Source organism: Clytia hemisphaerica, unplaced genomic scaffold, assembly GCF_902728285.1.
Source record: "Clytia hemisphaerica strain Z4C2 unplaced genomic scaffold, Clytia hemisphaerica genome assembly, whole genome shotgun sequence".
Taxonomy (NCBI): Eukaryota; Metazoa; Cnidaria; class Hydrozoa; order Leptothecata; family Clytiidae; genus Clytia; species Clytia hemisphaerica.
Window position 1 is genome coordinate 393,467 of NW_027104234.1, and position 23,438 is coordinate 416,904.

The 23,438-nt window shown below is 33.0% G+C and overlaps 3 protein-coding genes across 6 annotated transcripts; 1 reads left to right on the plus strand and 2 right to left on the minus strand.

Moving 5' to 3' along the window:
* Positions 1-78: 78 nt before the first annotated feature.
* LOC136816023 (coiled-coil domain-containing protein 167-like) lies at positions 79-22,561 on the minus strand. 4 transcript variants are annotated; one of them, XM_067072445.1, is made up of 5 exons: positions 22,462-22,561; positions 1,967-2,024; positions 1,670-1,764; positions 1,498-1,550; positions 79-697 (listed from the first exon to the last, which is right to left on the minus strand). In XM_067072445.1, the coding sequence occupies exons 2-5, from the start codon at positions 1,994-1,996 to the stop codon at positions 591-593; spliced, it is 285 nt and encodes a 94-aa protein (XP_066928546.1). In that variant the 5' UTR covers positions 1,997-2,024; positions 22,462-22,561; the 3' UTR covers positions 79-590. The 4 variants fall into 4 exon arrangements, with proteins under 4 accessions (XP_066928546.1, XP_066928547.1, XP_066928548.1 ...); XM_067072446.1 differs by lacking the exon at positions 22,462-22,561 and adding an exon at positions 6,461-6,563; XM_067072447.1 differs by lacking the exon at positions 22,462-22,561 and adding an exon at positions 3,759-4,073.
* Positions 7,237-14,169, minus strand: LOC136816021 (uncharacterized). Its single transcript, XM_067072443.1, has 11 exons — positions 13,874-14,169; positions 11,975-12,085; positions 11,775-11,815; positions 11,072-11,131; positions 10,667-10,720; positions 10,507-10,569; positions 10,209-10,254; positions 8,920-9,071; positions 8,113-8,166; positions 7,776-7,953; positions 7,237-7,503 (listed from the first exon to the last, which is right to left on the minus strand). The coding sequence occupies exons 1-11, from the start codon at positions 14,064-14,066 to the stop codon at positions 7,370-7,372; spliced, it is 1,086 nt and encodes a 361-aa protein (XP_066928544.1). The 5' UTR covers positions 14,067-14,169; the 3' UTR covers positions 7,237-7,369.
* LOC136816022 (uncharacterized) lies at positions 15,909-21,136 on the plus strand. Its single transcript, XM_067072444.1, has 15 exons — positions 15,909-16,281; positions 16,400-16,484; positions 16,700-17,099; positions 17,225-17,316; positions 17,527-17,617; positions 17,736-17,888; positions 18,023-18,135; positions 18,546-18,805; positions 18,932-19,129; positions 19,267-19,363; positions 19,583-19,780; positions 19,903-20,060; positions 20,214-20,323; positions 20,436-20,792; positions 20,893-21,136. The coding sequence occupies exons 1-15, from the start codon at positions 15,928-15,930 to the stop codon at positions 21,005-21,007; spliced, it is 2,781 nt and encodes a 926-aa protein (XP_066928545.1). The 5' UTR covers positions 15,909-15,927; the 3' UTR covers positions 21,008-21,136.
* Positions 22,562-23,438: the final 877 nt, after the last annotated feature.

A 23,438-nucleotide genomic window follows, 5' to 3' on the forward strand; every position in this document is an offset into this window, starting at 1 on the left:
AAGAGCTTAATGCTAAACTCAATTCAGAATTAAATCAAGCTTTTTACAACAGCAGATCCCTTTATTTTAAGATACAAATACAATTTTTTTGGTTGATTTATTTGATAAGCCCTATAATTCTCTAGATATAACAATACAAAATGATGTACCTTGTACCAAAAGTTACATAAATATGAAATTTTCCAAAGTTCTATACATAAATAAAATATATCCAAGGAATCGAATAAGGGAAAGCCATAAAGCTCAAAATTTAGATCAAGTTCTGCTTCGACGACGAAATATGACATTAATTATATTGTAATATCTGTCAGAATTTTGAGCTTCAAATGGCTGTATTTGTTTTCAGAATTTTATACTTTACACAAAAAGTCTCCAAAAACATTCTTTTCCGAATGGGTAAGAGTTTGCCAGGTAAGGATGAAAAATCTGTGACCCAACAAGATTTAGCAAATTACAGAATGAGCTTGCTTTAAAAAAGGCATTAATATCAATTTTTTTTGTAAATTCTAAACATCATGCCCTTAGGATATATCCATGAAGGCAAAAATGCCCTTCAAATAGGATTTATTATTTAAGAAGTCCCCACCCATTCAACTTTGTACAAATGCAAAATAAGCTATAACAAAGAATAACATGATTGCCATTGACAACATCATGCTTCTTCTGTTCTCATGGCGCAATTCTTTCAACTGGGTTTCTAAAAATAAACAATAAATTAAATTTTATTTATTTTCAAAAACAGATTCACTGAGTTATAAGATTCGTTCATGTGGAATATATAGTTCTAAAAAGTTCTAAAAGATCTTCAGCATTTCTTACCATGTATTAAACTTATTTACCAGGTGTGCAAGAAATAAGTTTTCCTGTTTGATGTGAAATTTCTCAATTTAAATGACTTTTCAAAGGCTTTTTATCTACAAGAGGAAAGATAAACTCAAATTTTCATACGTCATTTATCAAATTTGGTCCAGTAGATCAAAAGTTATAAGCTGAAATAAAATAATAAATCACTTTCTAAAAATTCTAAGACCGGTCTAAAATAGACCTTTCAAATTTATATTAAAAAACAGAACAGTGAATTATTGCCTTTTGCCTGAATAAAGCAGTTTAATTGCAGTAAAAAATATTTAAAATATATTTTAAAGGCCTCGTAAATGGATTAAATTTACTTTCTGTCGAACTTTCAATCTATTTGGAGATCTCAAGAAATTGCACTTTGAAGAGGGTACATAACTTATTTTTAGCACACCTGGTATTTCTATCTGCTAATACCCCACTAATAATCAAGTTCTATCACAGTTTTAATTAGTTCTGCTGTAGGTTTGGGACATATTTAAAGTTGGCAACAACCTCATCCAAAATACGGTTATGACAGGAAAGTTTTTTTTAATTTGATATTTGGAACTTAGCCTGTCATTTATTCATTTTTCAACTTGTACTTTACACATCAAAAAGGCACAATGATGAGGCATAAATAATGCAAAGAAGCAAGCTTACTATATTCAGTAACAGTAGATGTTAATTGATCCCTCTCTTCAGACAACTGTTCACTAAGAAAGAATGTAAAGGATAAAAATAAATAAAGAGAGTTTGGTGAAATATTATCTCATGAAAATGTTTCTGATTGAAAAATTTAAAAATATTTTATAACAGTAAATCAAGGACTTACTATTTTTCATTTGCTAGTTTATCTTTACGGAGAGTCATGCCAATGTCATCCAGACGATCTTCATAACTCTTGATTCTTCTTTCACAGTATTCTATCTATATTGTGAAGAAATAAAATACTGTATATACATCCTTTTCCCTGAATGAAGACAATCCAAGAATTTTAGCTGAAACTAAACATTGATTCTAACGAAACCTATTACTAATTGAGTATTTAATGTATTTAATCCATTGAAAATGAATTATCTTAAAAAGAATGAAAACATTATAAATATCAATTACAACATTAAAATTTTACCTGAGAAACAATGGAGCGATTTGAACTCATGTTTTGCTTTTACGCAATCTTTAAAAAACTAAAATAAATAAGTGATACTTTTATGGATCTACCTGATTAATAAACAGAAAATATTAAACTCAAAATCAGAATATAAAGGAAATGATTGATCCAATCAAAAAGTACTCAGAAAGAAAATCTAAATCTGTACTGTATGTATTGATTTCTTCTTATTCTTCTGAAAATTCACCTGTTGAGGAGATGACAAATAAATTTTATTTTGATTCTAAAATTCAATGTTCCAATTTTTTAAGCTAGCCCAGTTGACATATGTACGCGCACCCATTGCTTATAGTTTAGCTTGAAGTTTAAAAGAAAACCAAAACCCAAACTGCCATGCAAATAATACTGAAATAGACAAAGGAAGCTCATATTAACATGGCAAGAATAAAATATCTTCGGGTCCATTTGTTTCATCACCTTTTATGCCACTTATGCCACTTATGCCACCTTATTCCCATTTGTTTCATCAAAATGTGTTCAAAAGTGTTAAAAAATACTTACATTTTTACCACTTTAATTTACATTGGTCATTTGTGTTCTTTTTGTCAAAAGTGGAAGTTTGCCAAGCTTTTCCAAGCAAAAAGAAATTCGCATTTGTTTCTGAATTCTGGGTCAAAAGTGGAAGAATGTTATTGTAAATGGCGGCAATAATCGAATGCATAATTACGATGCGTTTCACTTTCGTTTTCTTGTTAGTTTGTTTATGTTTCCGACATAATTTATGCGGCCATTATTGACGTAACTAAGAGTTCGCAAAATGGTAGACTTTTGCCATTTTTAACACGGTTTCCATTTGTTTCACACGATGGTGGCATTTGGGGAAAAGATGGCAAAAATGGAAGTTTTGAGGTAAGAAACAAATGGACCCTTCATTTTGCACCCATTTTACTTTTCAAAATATTGGTTGATAAAAAATTGTTGTTTAGTTGGTAAAAGACTTTATTGGAAAATATAAAATTCACAAGCAGCAGGCGCTTTCAGACAGTGAGACAGAAAACCTATCCATACCTAGCCTAATGATTGTATGTTTTTTTTTTTTAGCTTGACATGCAGACACTCTTGTCACTTGTATGGTAAAACCAAAAAGATCAGAAGGAACTTTTGAAGTGTCTAGAAATCGATCTACTGTCAAACATTGGCTTGTTGGGAAACCAACCAAATTTTCTTCATAATATCAGTCCAGCTTTCCGTGCACTTTTGAGCTCGATTTTTTGTAAAATTGAGAGCAAGTTGTGGAGCTTTCAAAGTTTGTAAAATTGAGTAGCGGCTTTCATGAGCTAAATTTTGGTACCATTTTCAACTTTCCTCCAAGTTGCCTTTCTCCAAAATGAAGGAGAAGAAATTTGCAGCATCATGATGGAGCACATAATGTCATCCAAGTGGCAAATTACACACCCGTAATTTGTTCATTATATTTAGGGTGGTGGGCAGTGGGCAGTTTGGCAGTGGGCGCTCTACAATTCTCCAATCAGCGATGGCCATTTTGAATGAAAAAAAATTAGAAACAACGTGCTAGCAGTGAAATTTCATTTGTCATGGTGTCTCTGTTGCAGAAATTGTGGTTCAATTGTGTTGTTAGATGCTGAGTTTATGGATGCAAAAATAAGACTGTGTGCTCTACTGAATATACCTTATTTGTACAAATTTTTGTATATGCTAATTTTTGTACCTGCTAATTTTTGTATGTGCTAATTTTTGTGTGTGCTGATTTTTGCGTATTTGCACAAAATAGAGTCCATTTGTTTCTTACCCCAAAACTTCCATTTTTGCCATCTTTCCCCCAAATACCACTATTGTGTGAAACAAATGGAAAACATTTTAAAAATGCAAAAGTCTACCATCTTGCGAACTCTTAGTTACGTCAATAATGGCCGCATAAATTATGTCGGAAATGTAAACAAACAAACAAGAAAACGAAAGTGAAACGCATCCTGATTATGCATTCTATATTGCCGCCATTTACAATAAAACATTCTTCCACCGTTAACCCAGAATGTAGAAACAAATGCGAATTTCTTTTTGCTTGGCAGTCAGGACCTCCTTTCACTTTATCGATATTACGCAAACGGCAGTGTGCACTAAATTATTTTGGTATCGCTTTCGATTTCAAGCAAAGGTCTTAGCAACAGGGCACGCGTACATAGCAACAGGGCTAGGTAGAAAAATCTAAACATAGAATTCAAAAAAAATTCCGATCATCTTATAGAGCACTAAAAATACCCCCTTTCTATGTTTAGTTTGTTCTACCTTGGATTATAACTGAAAATATCTTTAAAAAACCTTTGTCCGCTATCAGCCTGCGCGGTAATCTTTGCCCGTTTCAATTCTTAGATAATGAATAAGAGAGATGCCCTTAGCTAAGCTGTGCTCGCGGGTGATAAATTTATGTTTACTTATCTTGTATATTTTATTGGTATTTATCCAATGAAAAGGACGTTGACAAAATATGCACGGCGCTGAAAAAATATGCACGGCATTGATTATGACATCATTAAATATGTCAATGTTGATTCAACGCCCATTGTTAAAGAAAATAATTTGTAAATAGTTCTTTTTATCGTGAAATTTAGAAATACAAACAAAAAAAGAATCAAATTTAATATTTGTTTCTTTTCTAGATTATCAGTGCGTCACAAACAGCAATATTTCGATCGGGACTGTTAATATTTTGCGATGGCGGTCGGGAAATTGGGAAAACCGGTTCACAACATGGATAAAAAACGTACGGGAATGAAACCTGACAGAAGGTTTTCAACCAGATTTATTCCGATAAAGCTATAAGAGGTTCATTACTTGTGGATTTTAAAACCTACATAACCAAAAACGAAAGTTGTTGGGGAGGAAAGAGTAAACGCAAGACAGAAGGTTTGGTTGGTGTTGATCAGGTAGTTTTCATTCTATCTATCAGAACTAATAGTAGGGGCCACTATGTCGCGAAAAAGCTTCCCGTGTGCAGCAGCTTGTGCAAAGGGATTTTATGATTGAATATTGTTCCTTGAATGTAGAAGATCAAAATTTAAGAGGTGGGGCCGGGTGTGACCACCCGTTGCCATGGAAACTGACGTCATTGGTTACTATGGCAACCAAAATAAAACGTCGTCAAAATTGAAAATTTTTTGTTTCAGTCGAAAGAGCATGAAATACTGATAAAGAAAAAGGTCACAACCTATATCTGAAAATGAATATATCAAGAGATATTAAGGAAATAAGGCAAAATGACGTCATAAAACCATGACGTCATCGAAAAATAAAAATTTGCCAAAATTCAAAAATTTTTGGTTTTTTGGAAAGAATACCTTCCAGTGAACAAAAAATATTATTACGAAAAAGTCTGAAAATCCTTTTTAAGAAGTCTATGAGCAAAAATTGATATTTTTAAATTTTGCCTGTAATGTGCTTGGGCAAGCTCCAACCTTCGACAGGCAAAAAATGAAATTGCCCTGGTATCAAAATCAAGGATAATCCAAGGATATACTTTGGACAAATCAAGTACAAAATTAAGTACACCTTGGGAGCAAAAATCCTTGGATATCAAGTACAAGAAATCAAGTACAATTAAGGATAATAAAGGACTTTTTGAAATGGGATATCCATATTTTTAATCCCGGGTTATCCGAGGTTATCCTTTGATTTAAAGTCCATGGTTGTACCAGATTGTACCAGGTTTATTTTCGATTTTAAACAGTGTTATCCTTGGATATCCAAGGTTATCCCTGGATTCTAAAACCATTAACGTCCATAAAGCATCTTTTAAACGTCTTTAAGATGTACCGATTTATAAAAAGTTTGTTATAAGAACCAAAAATTGATATCAGTTCTCCTTGAATATCCAAGGTTATCCCTGGATTTTAAAACTATCAACGTCCATAAAGCATCTTTTAAACGTCTTTCAGATGTACCGTTTTATAAAAAGTTTGTTATAAGAACCAAAAATTGATATCATTTCCTTGCATAAACAACCTTCCCTATGACTATTGTAATGTTGTCAACATCAGATATAAATCCCTTTCCATAAACTCAGTGTCTGTAATAAATGAGGACTTTATTGTGGGGAACTGAAAATTGTACCCCTCTACCAAAAATAAGGTAATCAAAGACCTGGCTATTTAGCTATTTAGGGGTACTTATTAGGCACATCAGAATGAAAAGTTTTATCCAAAACCAGTGTCATGAGCCCCCCCCCCCAGCGGCACCCACAATCACGCAATCATGCAAAAAAATTTTCTCCATCACGCATCACGAAGATAGCTAAAATTTGTCATCACGCAAAAAAAAGCGAAAAATAGCCCAAATCACGCATCACGCCTCAAATTTTTGCCCTATCACGTGTCACGCCAAAATCTTGATCACGCCATCACGCCATAAAGATCTCTAATCACGACATCAAGCAAACCGCTGGGGGGCCTCTTTCATTACAAAGGAAAGTCAAGGTAAAATTAATGCAAAATATACCTGAATTGAAGTTCAACTTTAAGCAATCAGGGACCGAGCCAAAGGAACAGTGATCAAGTCCAGTATCAATAATTTCGATTTGAATCTTTTTGAATAACTTGCTCAAATTTTTAATCACATTTTTAAAATTTTTATTTTCATCATTCTGAAAAGAAAAGAAATTCAATTAATATACAGATTTTTTGTTATAAATCAAATTTAAGACCTGTTTTGACCAATAGATTTGAGACAAAAAAATAACTTTTCAAGTTTGGAATCATACAGACAGAAAATAGAAGTCTTGCAAATTAAGAGCGTTTAAAGCAACAAAATACTAGTACCAGATTCTTTAAAAGTTTGTTAAAACAGATATGATGCTAAAATTAAAAAACAATGCTAAATAGATAAAAGAAATAGTTATAAAGAGAAAATAACAAATAAAAATTAAAATAGAAAAATATATAACAAGAGAATGAAAGTGAAAGAAATATGTATAGAATAAAAAAATACAAAGAAATATAAGGGCAATCAAAAAGTGAGTACTAAAAACAAGATGTAGAACAAAATATTTACAGCAAAATGGACCTATAGTAAGGGTTTTTCATCAATAAAATAGGAAATATAAAATATTACTGTATCATGTTGGGTGATTGTAATTTTTAAATATTACATTGACCAGTTAAAACGTTGTGAAATTGAAAAGTTTAAATATAGAATAGATAACTCTGCAGTAACAAAATGAATATGGGGTGGCAGGAATAGGCTTCTAATGATTAAAATAAGAAAAAGTAGTCTCTGGTAGAGTAATATAGTTTTAAGAATCATTTTTTCACAAGAGCTCTTAAATTTTCAAAATTTACTTATGTCTTACCAAAAGAACAGTGTTAACCTAAAAATGGAAATAGCTCAAAAAATAACTGAAAATAATTCTCAATTTTTTGACGGCCTCATTCTTGAATTGAAGGCTCTAACCACAACCTTCAAATGATTTGTCATCTGACTGTGCATTTTGGAATTATTTTCCCCATCCGGAAATTCGTCAGGAAATCTTTTTCTGATGTATTCTATAAATAAAGTCTTTGAATTAATATAATATAACAATCTTTATTATAATCTACACAAAAGCACAAGAGTAAGCAGGAGTAAGGCCAAAAATAAATAGAAATTGCGCTGTCCAACAGATATTCTAGTTGCTAAATTAAAAAAAAAGATACACACAGGAAGCCATATAAAGTGGTGTGTGTTTATTCAAGTTATTCTAATTCACAAAATCATATCTTTCTTGTGCTTAAAAAAAAACAGATCTTCACTCAAATTAAAAAAAAACTACTCTTACTATAAATTATATTCATTCCATCAGATGGTAATGCCCCTCTCGCCTCTTTATTTTTTTGACTTGCCTGACCACAAGGTGTACAAGAAATCATTTCTTGTTCAGTGAACACAACATCCATCATCCGGTTTATTCCACCCTTGTAATTCACACAAGTTTTACCAATCTCTTTGACTTTTTTCTAAATAAATAGAATGACAAGTTGACAAAGATTTGTTAAAAACGTTATAATTAGAAACATTTCTGTAAATGTCAATAATAATTATGTTAATGTTGACTATCAACTATTTCCAAATTGTAAAATTTGCTGTGAAATAATTTTATGTTTTTTAAAACTTACAATTTGCTCCTTTGACAGTTGGCCGTAATGTCCATCTACTTCTTGATCAGGATTCTTAAATAACAATAATTGTTACACATTACCAAGTGCAATATGGGAAAATTTTTTTGAGATTTTGAGACAAATGTAACAAAATAACAAGATTAAAGTGGCTATTTACATTTGGTCTGTTATCGTTTTGGCTTTTCTCCATCAACATATGTACAACTGTCTTCAGGTTTGAATTTTCATCTTCAAGAGCCTTGACCCTTGCTTGAAGACCGTTGACAATCTCGCACAAAGATGTCAAGGATTGAGAATTATACATTCTTTGGTTATTGGTAACAGAATTTGATGGTGTATTGTTATTTGAATTATTCCAATATCCATAATTGTTGTTTAATTCATTAACAAAGCCAGGAGACCCAGTACTACTGGTACTACTCTCTAAAAAACCAAGTGGGTTTATTCCCAAAAAATTATTAGACGTTGGAGTGCTGTTTGTAACTTGCTTTTGTGTTTGCTGTTGCCAAGGTTGTTGTTCAAAATTATTTAAGTTAATTGAAGGCCTTGGTAGGCTATTATGGGCTTTTTTTCTTGGCGAATGGGCTGTAGAGTGGTAAAGTTTGTCTTTTCAGGACTTTTGGTCATCGAAGGTATCAGGTTATGTTGTGCCTTTTCAGGACCTTTGGTCATTGATAGAAAAGATTGTGTCTGTAGGCTATTATGGGCTTTTTTTCTTGGCGAAGTCCTTCGAATGGGCTGTAGAGTGGTATTGTTTGTCTTTTCAGGACTTTTGGTCATCGAAGGTATCAGGTTATGTTGTACCTTTTCATGACCTTGTGTCTGTCTAGCCACCGTCGTTCTCTTTGGTGAGGCAGGTTCAGCTACATGATCGCTACTCTCACATGACACTTTGTTGGGAGACAATGTGCTGACATTCAGTAGCTCCTCGTCGTTTTCTGTATCAGAGTTAACACCTTAAAAAAAATAGCTATTTTTGTAGTGGCTGAGACAGTGACTGTTATGGTTCTCCACAGGATGTTTGGGGTTTTCCCTATTTTGGGGGTTTTCAGCTTTTTTCTGTGTTTTTCTATTTGGTCAGTGTTTTTCTGTATGGTCAGTGTTTTTCTGTATGGTCAGTGTTTTTCTGTATGGTCAGTGTTTTTCTGTTTGGTCAGTGTTTTTCTGTTTGGTCAGTGTTTTTCTGTTTGGTCAGTGTTTTCCTTTGTTTCCAGTCTCTTTTTTTGTTTGCAGCTTTTGCACGTCTTTTCAGTATCCAAGCCATCATTAATTAAGTCTAGTACATTATAGTAGCATTTGTTTATATATTGTGACTTTATTCTGTAAATTATCAATGTTAAATGTTGGTCTGTAAATTGCACATTTTTGTTGTGATGTATCAAGTTGTCGGTAGCATTGTCATCTCAATGTTGTCATAGTGATGTCATGTTATGTTATTGTATTATTTTAGTGTTATATGTTACCTTAAGGGAATGAATTAATGCGAGAATTAATTAATGCAGAATAAATTAATGCGGAATCAATTAATGCAAATTTGAAATTCCGCAAAACTTAAAAAATTTCGGCCATTCACCATTCGCATTAATAAATTCCGCATTTTTTTCTAAAATATTGCTGATTTGGAGGTGTAAATCCCAAATATTCATTTTCTGGACTCCAATGCATAAATTAAGCACTTGTATTCCCATATTTGACATTATTATCTTACTTAAAAAGCGCCCAAACTAATTCCGCAATTCCGCAAAACTCCTTAAAATGGGCCTTTTCGCATTAATTTATTCCGCAAAACATATAATTTTTTGGGGGTTACTCGCATTAACTTATTCCGCAATAATTAATTCTCGCATTAATTTATTCCCTTAAGGTAACTCATGCATACTAATTGTCTATCATCTTGTGAATGCACTGTTGTGTAAAGTCTTTTGGATTCATTTGTTACATACTTGTGTATATAATATTCATATAACATAGAGAGAAAAATTCAAGCAGTTTTGAGTTTAAAACCATCTGACAAAGTATATTTTTATTAATTCCCCTTAAAGATCGAATCAGAGAGCATCAACTGCACTTTCAAAACAAATAGTAAAACTCACTGGTTTGTTCGATTGGTATTTTAGCAGCATTCAATTTTTCTTTCATCTGTAAAAAAAAGTAAACTCCTAGTCCTTTAATCATGCATATCTTTAAGTAAAAAAAACAAACCTTTAGGATAAATTCCAATCAAAAACAAAATACATCTATTGTTCAAGTATAATTCCCTTATTCGAAGAAACAAAATACCTTTTTATGCTATAAAAAAAGGGGAGAAAACTCAAAAAAGAGGCTACTTTCAACTATAAAAGTTTGAACAAAACCTGAGCTATACAAAGATAATTTACAAAATGTATTTACTGTTTTTATTTCAGTCATAAAATCTTGGTGTGTTGCTTTCTGAGCATCTGCATTAACGTTCACCTTGTAAAATGGAAATAAATGAATGACTGCTTCAATAATTCAAAACTGGTGTTTTGTTTTTTTATACCAAACTCTGAATGTAGTTTTACAATGTTACCTTTTTTTTCTTTCCATGTTTATCATCTGCTTTCACTGATACTTGTTGATTGCCCTAGAAAAAATGAATGAATGATTTGAAACTATGAAGTGCAAAATGTGGGTTTCATAAATTTATTAAGTATAAAAATCTTACTGTTCATCAGTATATTTCTATTACAGGCCTGACCTGGCATGCTCTCGCACACGCTGACACACACGTAAAATGATTTGCAACTGCTAAAATATCACTCCTAAAATATACAAGTTTGAACAAAACCCTCTTTAGGAGTGCTAATAGCACGTCATAATCTGTTATATATTTTTCATAGAGTGCTACTTTAGCACATGCAGGCTTTGTTCATGGCCATAGGTCTGCTATTAATTCATTTCTTAAACAAAACAAAATTTAAGCTTGTTTTCTTACATTTTTCTTTTTGCTTGTAACAGTCTTCAGAATTCCAGTGTTATTTTCTTTATTCTCACTCTGTGATAAAAAAGATGCTATTATTAAAATATAGACGCGTAAAAACAGAAATTTGGCTTGAGCGAAAATTAAAAAATCTAAATATTCAAGAAGGATTGTGATCATGATTACTTAATTTTGGAAACAATTATTATGGATATCATAATGAGATCATATATATGGACCTGAAAACCCTGATATAGATAGATAGATAGATATGCCCTCCGATGTATCGGAATGGGTCCTACCCACGGTGGAGTAGGAATCACAGCGCAAGCAGACATTGCAACCCTGCAGATGCGAGCTGCCGAGCCATGGTGTATACCACGACACTCGAACTACACGGGAGAACGGATGTCCTCGCAAGTGTAGAACCTCCTGAGTGTCACGGCACACCACAATGTCTGAAATATCTACCCATACTCTTGTATCAGAGTTATGGTACCCAATTCCCCTCACATGGCATGGGTTGACCCGGGCGAAGGAACATTCACTTGCCAAGTGAATCGTAGTGCCACGGTGGGTATCGAACTCGAGCCTCCTGATATTGATCACAAAAATAGCAAATTTACTGGGACTTACCTTAGTTTCAGAAAATGAATCTTGGCATGAAATTCAATAATTTGTACGTTAACATAATTTCTATTGAAGAATATTTTCTTACTAATTTCTGCTTTTTTTCTTTCGCTGACTCGTCCTCATCATCTGAGTAGAAAAAAAGAAATAAAAAGTGCAGGAGCAAATGCAACACTGAAGTCCAGCTTAAAAGAAAATTTGAGTCATAACACATAGCACAAAATCTTTTTATTAAGATTTTTCCCTGCTAATCTCTTTATTTCTATTGCACATCTCAAATAATCTTACCATATTCGTACATGTTTTCTGATTTCTTCTTTCTAGCCCTTTTTCCATCAATGGCTTTTTCAATAAAGATATCCACTTTTGGGAGTGTAGCTTCAGCAGCTCGTTTATTATCTGCAATGAAAAAACATACCCTTCAACTCTGGCTACGCCTCTGACAGAGCTGCTATTAGAGGGCTCCCCCAGCGGTCTGCGTGAATGTGTGAATGGGCTTTTTTGGTTGCGTGAATGTGTGAAAATTGAAAAAAAATTTTGTGAATGCGTGAATTGAAAAAACTTGCGTGAACGTGAAAATCTACTTTCCGATTCCGTGAATGCGTGGGGGGGGGCTCATTAAAAAACTTATACAGGACTCTATCATAGTGTGCAAGGGGGTTCCAGGTCCCACCTGAAAATTCAGGTCCCACCTTATCCTAAAATTCCCAACTTCAGCCCAGACTCCCAGATCCCAGCTAAGAATAAAAAAAATATACTAATTCGAGGAACAAAACAAAATTTCTTTACCGTAATATGAAGATGCAATATATTGTTCGTCAATATACGATTATGATTGTTAAAAATAAGAGCAAGAATATTTCTTGCGTATTGTTCACATTATGTAAGTCTAGTTTTTATCATTATTTTACTGTGGTAATTATTCGTATATGTATAGTTCCATTTCTTACATTTTGGTGCTTCTCAAAATACCTTATTAATTACACTCATATAACTACTCATGTTATTAATGCGAATTGCTTACCTCGCGTTAATAACAAATGTTTAAACAAAATTCGAGCCGTGGTTATTTTCGAAAACCCTGCCTTTCGCGTTAATAAATTCTCGCACTCATTTTAACCGCGTACTTTTACTTGACTAGTTATATAAGTGTAATAAGGTAATCAAAAGTAAAAAAAAATCATTCTTAAAGATATTTATTCACACATCAAATGACCTGTAATAATAAAAAGAAAAGTTTAGCATGGTAAAAAATTATTTATGAAATATATAAAGAAAATATATCATAGAATGTTTTTCCAAAACACCCAAAGTCCCACCTAAAGAAATTAACTCCCACCTTAACTTGTTTCTCCCACCTAAAACCTGGAAAACCCCAAATCCCACCTGAAAATTTTCGACCCAAATCAACAAAACCCCCCCCACTATTCTGGGGGGGGTGCACACTATGTCTATGCGGGTGAAGTAATAAACAAAACCTAAAGCAAATGCCGATATAGAAAAGGGCTTTATAGCTGTCGAAAAAAATTTCCAACATTACTGGGGACTGGGCCATCAACTCAGCGAACTCGGGATTTACGTTAAATTAGTTTAGAAGGTGAGGTCGCACAATGTCAATGCGAACAACATATATGGTCGCCTACTGTAATCAATAAAAAACAATTGCATCTATCTAAAAAGAGATCGATAATCGCAAGCAGCCCAAGCTGCATAGTTCATTTGTTTTGAAATTTTGCTGCTTAGATTGGTCAGCCATTTGAGGGCGGGCTATGCATGTTAGCCTCCACTGATGCAAGTTACCCGATCTCACAGTATCAAAATCTATCATATAGCTATAATTGAGTCACAAAAAATTGTGAATCAGTGATATGATCAGCCAGGGGATCGATTGGCTTTAAGTTTGATAGAGGGTACCGTGAGATTGGGTAACTTGCATCAGTGGAGGCTAACATGCATAGCCCTCAAATTAATGACCTGGCTGGTCATTAAAATACAACTACGCAGCTCCACTCACAGCTCTACTCTACCATTTTTGTTTTGATTTAACTTTGTGTTTTAATGACCAGTCCGGTCATTTATTTGAGGGCTATGATGCATCATGTTAGCCTCCACTAATGCAAGTTACCCCATCTCACGGTACGTAAAATAAAAAGAGGAGATTAATTGAAAAAAAGAGCAATAATATACCATGAAAACTTTTAATTGTGCCTGTGGATATGACATATTTGTTGGTTGTTCTTTCTTGGACAATTGGATTTAAGAATCTTCCTTGGACTTTACTTCCAATCTCTTTCACTGCACCACCTTCCGTCCACAACTCCTCCACTTTTGCAGACATTTCTCCACCATCATTCCAGTTTACTACAGCCCATGTTTGCATCTTGATAACCTTTAGAAATCAATGTTCGATGAATATTTATAACTAGCATGAATTTGAAGCAGGTCTGCTAGCAGCGTGATAAGTAGAAGAAACGCGAAGGTAGTCTCATTCGGTTGCCGTAGATATTTTCTTATCACTCTTTATTGTCACACGAAGCGTGCATTTATGACTACGCTTAATATTGACGTATTAATCGCGCGGTGGTACAAATAAAATAGTGCGAGTCAAAAGGGCAATAAGCAAAATGGCGTCGACTCGAGAGTAGCGTCACAGAAGTAAAGTCACAAATGTTTTTTGAAGATTTTAATTGCAGTTACAATGCTATTTCAAAAAATCCTTATTATACCTTCGAATACATTGTTCAAGGATTCATATTTACAAAGTTTTGTTCATGAAATGCATGGTGATGTATGTATAAAAGTTGGCATATAAATTGACAGCTTGGTAAATCGTGTGTTTTGTTTTTGATTTAAATAAAAGTTCTCACAGTCTTTTTACGCCCCTTGACAGCTGACAATTATGCCAGGCTAGACTTACCTATTTTCTCTTTTCATTCCTAACAATAAATTGCTTGTCTGACACATATCTAATACACTTTATTGACAGAATATTTCCATGCATGTTTATTATACTATCAGACTATAGAGCAGCGAAATCTGCAATAAAAGCAAAAGTGGTCCTTATGGTCTCTTCTTCTCGGTGGCTTCCGGAGAATACGCTCCATCGGAAAGTCTTTTTAAATTTCGACTAATGAGATTGCTGCGTATAATGAATGTCAACGACTGGCTCTCTGATTATTGGCGCTAAATGACGACCAGCAGTATGGATTTCGTGTAACTGACGTCGCAAAAGATCTTCGGAAGACACGCAGTCATGTGGTGCTGGCATACTGGCGCAAAAGATGACATTGAATTTTGGATTTGACGTACAAAATTATTCTACACGGTGTTAGTTTCGGCCCCCAACCATATTCTTCAAACTTTTTCTCTCTGTGATCTAAGTGCTCTCTTGCAGGTTTGGAGCAATTCCGTTTCAACTGCACACTTGCTTTGCTATGCTGTATTTGTAAAGCAGATGATCGGCCACACACAGTGGCGCACACTGAGTTTTTTTCTTTACGGCTGTTACCTATATAAGTGTCCACACAGCAAAGCTAAAAAGTGGACATTCATCATCAGGTCTTTGAATTCGCAACCTAATGAATGCACATGTACTTTCTAGCTTATAGACCTTTTTTCAAAGAGGCCACCCTGTTGTATAATTATGTAGTCCAGCAGAAAAACAATGATAAAACCATGCATAATTATTACAATATGCATGATACAGTAATTATGCATGGTTCTATCATTGTTTTTATGGCTGGACTACATAATTATTCAACAGGACGTCCTCTTTGAAAAAAGGTCTATTGCCACGCAGACACTTGTATATAACAATCGATATGACCGTGATTGGATGCTGTAATAAAATATTTGACGCTTTCATGAGCGTTTGTGATGGAACAAAATAAAATAATCTAAGTTTTATTTCCAGGGGTGAATGATTTTTAGTTTTTCTTCAATTTCTTCAAGTTTGCCAATCCAAGGAGTCTCATGAAAGCTGCTAACTTTATTGAAAAAGAAGAAAAGTGGCGGGACTTAACATACGGATAATGGGCCTTAGGGCCTCTTAGTACCAAATATATAGATAGTTAGATAAACTGCAATTTATAGTATTTAGAGGGATAAACTGCAATTATATATTATGTATAAGGTCTTTTGATATCTGTCGGGATTGCATGTTAATAATGTTTTAACTTTTCCATTAAAGAGGTTTTTTCACCATTTTCATTTTTACAGCTTTTCTAGCTTATATCATCATAATGGCCTCAAAAAAAAAGTTTAAATATGATATACCAAAAATAAAAAATAAATACATATGTCAAATATGTTTTATTACATCTTCGAAAAAATTCAACATAGAGAGACATATGGACACAGTTCATGCTCCATTAATGTCACAAGATGTGAAAAGTAATACTGATAATGCAAAAAGCAACCTTGATATTTCCATCAATGATTATGATGGTGATTGCAATAATGATAAATTTAATGAAGAGCAAACAAATGACTCATTGGATGAACAATCTGATGTGTATGATGCATCCCATTCACATTCATCCAAAGAAACTGCTATATTGGAAAACAGTCATGACACAGATATGTTCCAAAACAAGGTCATTATTATAAAAACTCTACACTGAGACCTTATAACCTCTAAAGAATTGTGTGTACTTTCTATGATAATTTAAACCTTTACAGCAATTTTTCTGAATCTCTTTGTTTTTGTGTTAGGATGGAGAAGGATTTCATTTGAGCGCAAAGGATTTATTACAAAAAATGAAAGAAAGTATGCTAGCTTCAAAGGCAGCAGACTCAGGTTAATTTTTTTGATCATATATAACTCTCCTTTTTTTCACAGGTCCCGTACTTTAACCACTTCTGTTTTGTAAATATATGTTACCTACAGACTACAGTGGGTAGAAGAAAATCTCGGCTGTAGGTTTTTCTGGGTTTTTAAAGCGTTAAGATAACATTTTTATAAGGAAATTTTCCTACAATAATAATGGAATGCTAATTTTCTTTAATATTTAGATTCTGATATTTCTGATTCTACCTCTGATGTCACTACCAGTGAAAGTGAATCCAGTGATGATGATACTCATTCAGACAGTGATCTTTCAGATTATGAAGATGATTGGCTCTTTGATGAGTCACCAGGACATTCAAGGCTAACAAAGAAAGATCACGCTGCTATAATACTTGGCCTTGCTTTGAGGCATAACTTGTCCAACGAGTGTTTAAAGGATATTTTATTTGCTCTTAAACTTCATTTGCCTGATTCTAATCGAAGTTTCTTGAATCAATACAAAGTGAAAGCTAGTATTTCTGGGATGAGCAGTACACTCAAATTTATCGAATACTGTGAGAAATGCTTTGCATTATGGCCTGAAGATGAAAGTGTTTCTAAATGTCCAAATACTTCCTGCTCTGGGTAGGTGTCAAAGAACTTTTTGAAAAACAGTTTTATTTACATTAAATCATGTCTGGTTTCTCTTTTGTTTAATAAATGCAAGCTTTGAATTCAAACATTTTTACAATATAGTTTCATCTTTTTAGCCAGCGATACAGAGGAAACCCATTGAAGAAGGTCAAAAAGAGTTTTATTTTGACATCCTGCTTAAAGGAACAACTTAAAGCTATTCTTGATAGTAAGTTTAGACTGGCAAGCAGAAGCTTTTTTAAATACATCAGAAAAATGAAGATGTTCTATGGTACTAGCTAGACACTTGAATTGAACTATATTTTATTATTTTTTCATGCATACATAATTTAATCCTACTCTAACTCATTACTAACCTTTCGTCATTAAACTCACTCGTGTGTTGTTCTAATCAATCTTCAATATTGTTGATTTCAAGGAGATGGAATGTGGGAAAAAGTTCTTAATGTAATAAAATCAAGGGAAAGTAACAATGGGGACTGTATAACAGATGTGACTGATGGAAAAAGGTATAAAAGCTGTTTCTTTTTATCATTTTATCCAAATAATAGCTACAAAGTGGAAGTGAGAAAAAAAAATAGACGTTTTGACCTAAATGTCATTAAATAAATTTTTGTGTTTTTTTAGATATAGGGAGCTCTGTCAGCCTGGTGGTGTACTTCATGGAACTGAAAATCTAACTATAATCTTTAATACTGATGGTGTTGCCTTGTACAAATCATCGAGAATAGAAATATGGCCTGTGTATGTTGCCATAAATGAAATACCAGCCAAAGAAAGGTGATCCTTTTTTCACTACCTTCTCCTTCTTTCTTCTACCTGCTTCTACATCAATTAAGATTTTATTTTAGCCTTCATACATATTTTTACTGATTTATTTTATTTTTTATTTATTTTATTTTATGACATTACAGATTCCAATGCAAAAATGTTGCTTTATGGGGTCTTTGGCAAGGGAAAGGTAAACCACCAACCTATGCCTTCACGAAGCCTTTGGTAGAAGCATTAAGAGAAATTGCTATTGATGGTAAGGTTATGCTAGTGAAATTCTTCCTTTGTCAGATTTTTCATATGTATTCATCATCATCATCCTTCAATCTAGGTCTTTGAAGACCTTTAGGTCGGAAACATACAATCATCCATTCTGCCGGTCAGAACAGTTGTCATATGTATCAAACAACCCATTTAAAGTGTGCAATCATTAGTGGTATACTTTATGAATTTATTTCAAAATTGTGATGTTAAAAAAAGTTCATTGCTTCCTGTTGCTTCATGTTTTCTAGTTTTATTTGTATGCTAGACATGAAACTGTTTTAAACATCATTTTGAAATAAATTCATTAATTTACTCCACAAAGTTATTGAGCACTCTTTTAAATGGTGTTCGGCAACAATATTTTAGTGGCATACTGCTTAATATATCAATGCTTTTTGTTAGGATTGATGTTAACTAGTGGCAAAAGAATCAAGTTCTACACCCTAATATCAACAATGGACTTGATTGCAAAAGCGCAAATCTTGTGTATGAACCAACATAACGGTTTCCATGGTTGCTCAACCTGCCTTATCAAAGGAGTTCATGAAAACAATGTTCAAGTATATCCATATTCAGAAGCAATCGATCAGAAGAAAAGTGCAAAGAGAAATGATGAGAAGACTTTTAATGACGCCATAAAAGCCATCTCATCAGGACAAAAAGTAACTCATTCACATTTAAAGTATTATCATATCCTTTAGCTTGCTTTTCTTTTTTTATCTTTCATTTTAAGTATTTTATTTAAAAAAGACATAAGAGTATTATTGTATTACACGTAATCTTTTTAGGTCAATGGTATCAAAGGGCCATCTTCCCTTCACCTTATACCAGAATTCAGTATAACAGACGGTGTTGTCCCTGACTACATGCATGGAGTTTTATTGGGTGTCGCAAAGGTCTTAGTTGCATGCTGGTTTGACCCCTCAGAGCATAGAATCTTTTATAAAGAAAACAGGACATACCCAGAATATTATATTGGACACATGGTATGAATTTAAACTAATGAAAATTATGTTTTTCTCAGATATCTTGCTTGCCGCGAGAACAGTTTTTTTAATGTTCTAGCTAATTAACCTTTGTACACAGTCATAAGAGACTTTGAATTTTATCTAACTATATCCAGATTCATGATGTAGATGTACGATTAGAAGGTATGAGGCCAGTGGATTATATATCACGCAGACCAAGACCACTGTCTGGAAACCTCGGACATCTAAAAGGTTTATAGTAAAGTACTTTTACAAAAAATGATAAACTTGTTCTTTTAAATTCGAAATTCCTAACTACTTTTATGATAATGGGTTTCAACTTCCAGTTCTTTTATTTTCATGATGTAATAACATTAGATCTTGAAAAAAGCAACTAACCAAACTATTCATGGAAAAAATGATTTATTGTGCTTTTTTTGCCTACATTGTATCATTATTATGTTGTTCTAGCTAATGAATTAAGAACTTGGTTACTGTATTATTCGCTACCCTGTTTGGAAGGTATACTTTTGCCAATCTACTGGAATCACCTAGCGCTGCTTGTAGAAGCAACACATATTTTGCTTGGCGAAAAAATCAGCAAGACAGATTTGGAATGGGCAAATGATTGCTTACAACTCTTCTACAAATATTTTAGTGAATTTTATGGTATGATTTTTAAAACTCATTTGCAAACCTTTTTTCACCATAGAAAGCTCTCTTCTATTTAAAGCATTTTATAAAAATTTTCATTTTTGATTATTGTAATGACTGAATCGTTTTATTAATAGAAAGAAGAAAAAGTGGATTGAATATCCACAATTTGATTCACCTTCCACTTTATGTTGAGTACTGGGGACCTCTATGGGCATATTCATGTTTTGGTTTCGAAAGCTTGAATGGATCAATTATTAAGCAGGTCCATGGAACGAAAAATGGTAGTACACAGGTAATTCTATAAAGGTCACGTCCAAACCGTACTCTGTCCTGTCCTGTCAGAATTTTTGTATTGAAAACTGACTTTCTTTTAGAATTTTGGTTGTTCTCATTTGTTGTTGTTGATATTTAATGATGTTAGATACTCTACAATTTGTTTCCATAGATCATTAAGACTTTCAATGCACTCAAAGCAATCCATATCATGATGCAATCACAAAATACCAAGGAAATTGTGCGAAATGCCTTGTCATCCATGCTTATGAAAAATCGTAGGTTAGCAAATTATTTATGTCTTATCTTTGTAAGTATCATAAACTATATGCACAGATTTCAAATAATCAAAATAATGTTTCTTGATTATTTGAATGTATTTTTTCTACATTAGAAACACAAATTCCTGGAAAGCTGTAAATGAAAAATGTTCTGTTGGTGGAAAAGCAATGCATCTTGATAAGCAAGAACTTGAAAAGTTCAAGTTGAAATCACATTGTAAAAAATATTTGCAGCTTAAAAAAAAGGGAGTTTATTTCACCTCATATCAGTACAAGCGTGCCGTTAAAACGGTTAACTATTTTGCTATGTGCCACAAGGACGGAGAAAAGGTCATTGCAAAAATTCACTATTTCGTTGTTGATGATGAAAAAGTATATTTTTGTGCACAAGAAGTACAAAGAAACAGTGAATGGAAAGTTGTTCCACAGTGGAATCGTAGTTGCATCATTAGAATCGAACCTAATGAAAGGTTAGAACATTTGATTTTGCTAATTCTTTATTAAATTTAAAAAACCAAAATGATATGAAACAAATTTAAATTATGTATCCTTTGTATTCTTTCTTTACAGTGCTCCACTGTTTCTCGCACCATCAGATTTCCTCAATGAAAAGCTATTTTTAATGGATGGCAATTTGGATTTTATGTGTGTTTGCAAGATTCCTAACACAGTTGAAGGAGATTGATATAACAAAGATGTGTTCTATTGGATTTTTCACTAGACTTTTGTAATCTTCTAATTAATTTGTAAAATATATTGGTTGTTTACTTGTCAATTTATCATAATTTTCTATAAAAAATGAATATTATAAAGACGGGGATCTTATCATCATTTTTCTGAGCCCTTTAAACTAATAAGATCTACATCATTAACTGTTAATAACATTTCAGGATTCAGAAGAAAATCCAAACGACAACCTGTAATATGTTTCTATTCTTTTTCAGCAAAAAAAACTAGAAAAAAAACGGTAAAATAAAATTGAAAAATTTGCAAGTGAATGAAGGAGAGATTAAGCTTGTCTGGACAGAAAGTTGTAGTAACTTGCTTGTATAAAGGAAAACATCCAAACAGCATCTAGAAGCAAGTAAAATTATGTTTATATCCTATTTTTCTATCTTTTGTCTGCTAAAAATATAGCAGCCAGTTTATTTCACACATAACAGGGAATAAAGTTTAAAATGTCCATGATAGTACCTAATTATCCCTATCTTTAATTTTTCTAAATTAAGTTTTTCTTCAGGAGATTTAAGGTGTACCGAATTGTACTTGATTATCCCTATCTTTAATTTTTCTAAATTAAGTTTTTCTTCAGGAGATTTAAGGTGTACCGAATTGTACTTGATTGTACTAGATCCTATCCAGATTTATCCCTGGTTGTACTTTGTTTGAATTTCTTATCGTTTTACTGTCCTAAATTATCCATATTTTATCCCTGCTTTTCTCAACATATATCTTTTAAAAACCAGGGATAATTAAGTACACCTTGATTGTACCTAATGTACCAAGTTTTGTCCAAAGTTTGAATACCAGGGTGTCAATTTTGACCAATAGATTTTTTTTGACGAGTTTTCAAACGTTTTCGTAATAATATTTTATGTTCACTGGAGGGTCTTCTTTTCAAAAAACCAAAAATTTTCGAATTTTCGCAAATTTTGATTTTTCGATGACATCATCGTTTGATGACGTCATTTTGCCTTATTTCCTTTATATCTCCTAATATATTCATTTTCAGATATAGGTTGTGACCTTTTTCTTTGTCAGTTTTTCATGCTCTTTCGAATGAAACAAAAATTTTTCAATTGTGACGTCTTTTTATTTTGGTTGCCATAGTAACCGATGACGTCAGTTTCCATGGCAACGGGTAGTCACACCCGGCCCCACCTTTCAAATTTTGATCTTCTACATTCAAGGAACAATATTCAATCATAAAATCCCTTTGCACAAGCTGCTGCACACGGGAAGACATAGTGGCCTCTACTATAATAATGTTAAATACCCCTGTACATTTTTTTTTTTGGAATAGCCCAGGGCAGGGTACATCTAAGCTTTAAATTTCAGACAAAAGTCAAAATTCCACATAAGACACTCTGAACCATGATAAAAATGAAATAAACACAGTAAAAATATAAAAAATCAAACCCATTATGCTGGAGTTCTGCTCTGCTGGTTTTAGTGCAGTGTGATCAGTCTTGCTAGCGCTGTGGACGTCTACCATATTTGTTTATGTTCTTATTTGCTGATTACAAACCGGGGGTTGCACCTCATAATGTGATAGAAATCGATAGAAATGAGAATATGAATATGAATATATTTTGATATTCATTTAACCTTTTGAAAGTTTCTATTTTAACGAAAGAATTTAGTTAAGAAATAAATAGTATTAAAAAACCGTGTCAAGATCAAAATCAAATTTCTAAAACTGAACAACTTTACCCCCGGTTGAGCTAACTTAAATAATTGCGCGGGAAAGGGGTCTGGGGAAGACAAAGCTGGCATTGGAAATTCCCGGAATTCTAAAAACCTTTCCGACCGACCAACTAGGGCCCGTTTAGACTAGTATAGTCGTTGAATGAAAAACATCACACCGGAAAATCTTACTAGAAATGTAAAATCGGTCTGAGATTTCAGTACGCCCAACGTTTGGTACACTCACGCTTTTTTCATAAGAATGGTGTAAAGTAAATCTATTTCTTTTTCATCATGAATATTCTTAACTTTTTTGGGAAAATCTTCCTAAAATATTCTCATCCTAAAATAATCATCCGGGAAAATGTACATATGTACCCTTCGGATTCATTTATAGAAATAGATAATACTCTTACAGTATATATTCTTAGGTTAGGGTCCTAATTCAGACTAGATTTAACATTTAGTTCATACGTCTCAAGCATAAGATGACATTTTTTTGAAGGAGTGATCCTTACTTGGTGGGGGTAATTGACAATTTATAATTGAAAATGCTCTAAAAATGGCATTCTTAGCATAAAGTAGCAAAATTCCATGATGGTGATATTCTTAGCATATTTTTAATTTTTTGGCCATGTTCATCATGGACATTCTTATAAAGTGTATTCTTATAAAAAAAGCATGTACGGTCCAAATCACTACCGTGAATA

Coding starts and splice junctions, on each gene's coding strand:
- LOC136816023 (XM_067072445.1), bottom strand. CDS start 1,996: ATGAGTTCAAATCGCTCCATTGTTTCTCAG. Junction 1,765..1,966: donor ATCGCTCCATTGTTTCTCAG/GTAAAATTTTAA, acceptor TTCACAATATAG/ATAGAATACTGTGAAAGAAG. Junction 1,551..1,669: donor AAACTAGCAAATGAAAAATA/GTAAGTCCTTGA, acceptor ATTCTTTCTTAG/TGAACAGTTGTCTGAAGAGA.
- LOC136816021 (XM_067072443.1), bottom strand. CDS start 14,066: ATGCAAACATGGGCTGTAGTAAACTGGAATGATGGTGGAGAAATGTCT. Junction 10,721..11,071: donor TTACAAGCAAAAAGAAAAAT/GTAAGAAAACAA, acceptor CATTTTTTCTAG/GGCAATCAACAAGTATCAGT. Junction 10,570..10,666: donor AACATGGAAAGAAAAAAAAG/GTAACATTGTAA, acceptor CCATTTTACAAG/GTGAACGTTAATGCAGATGC.
- LOC136816022 (XM_067072444.1), top strand. CDS start 15,928: ATGGCCTCAAAAAAAAAGTTTAAATATGATATACCAAAAATAAAAAAT. Junction 19,130..19,266: donor AATATTATATTGGACACATG/GTATGAATTTAA, acceptor AACTATATCCAG/ATTCATGATGTAGATGTACG. Junction 19,781..19,902: donor ATATTTTAGTGAATTTTATG/GTATGATTTTTA, acceptor TTTTATTAATAG/AAAGAAGAAAAAGTGGATTG.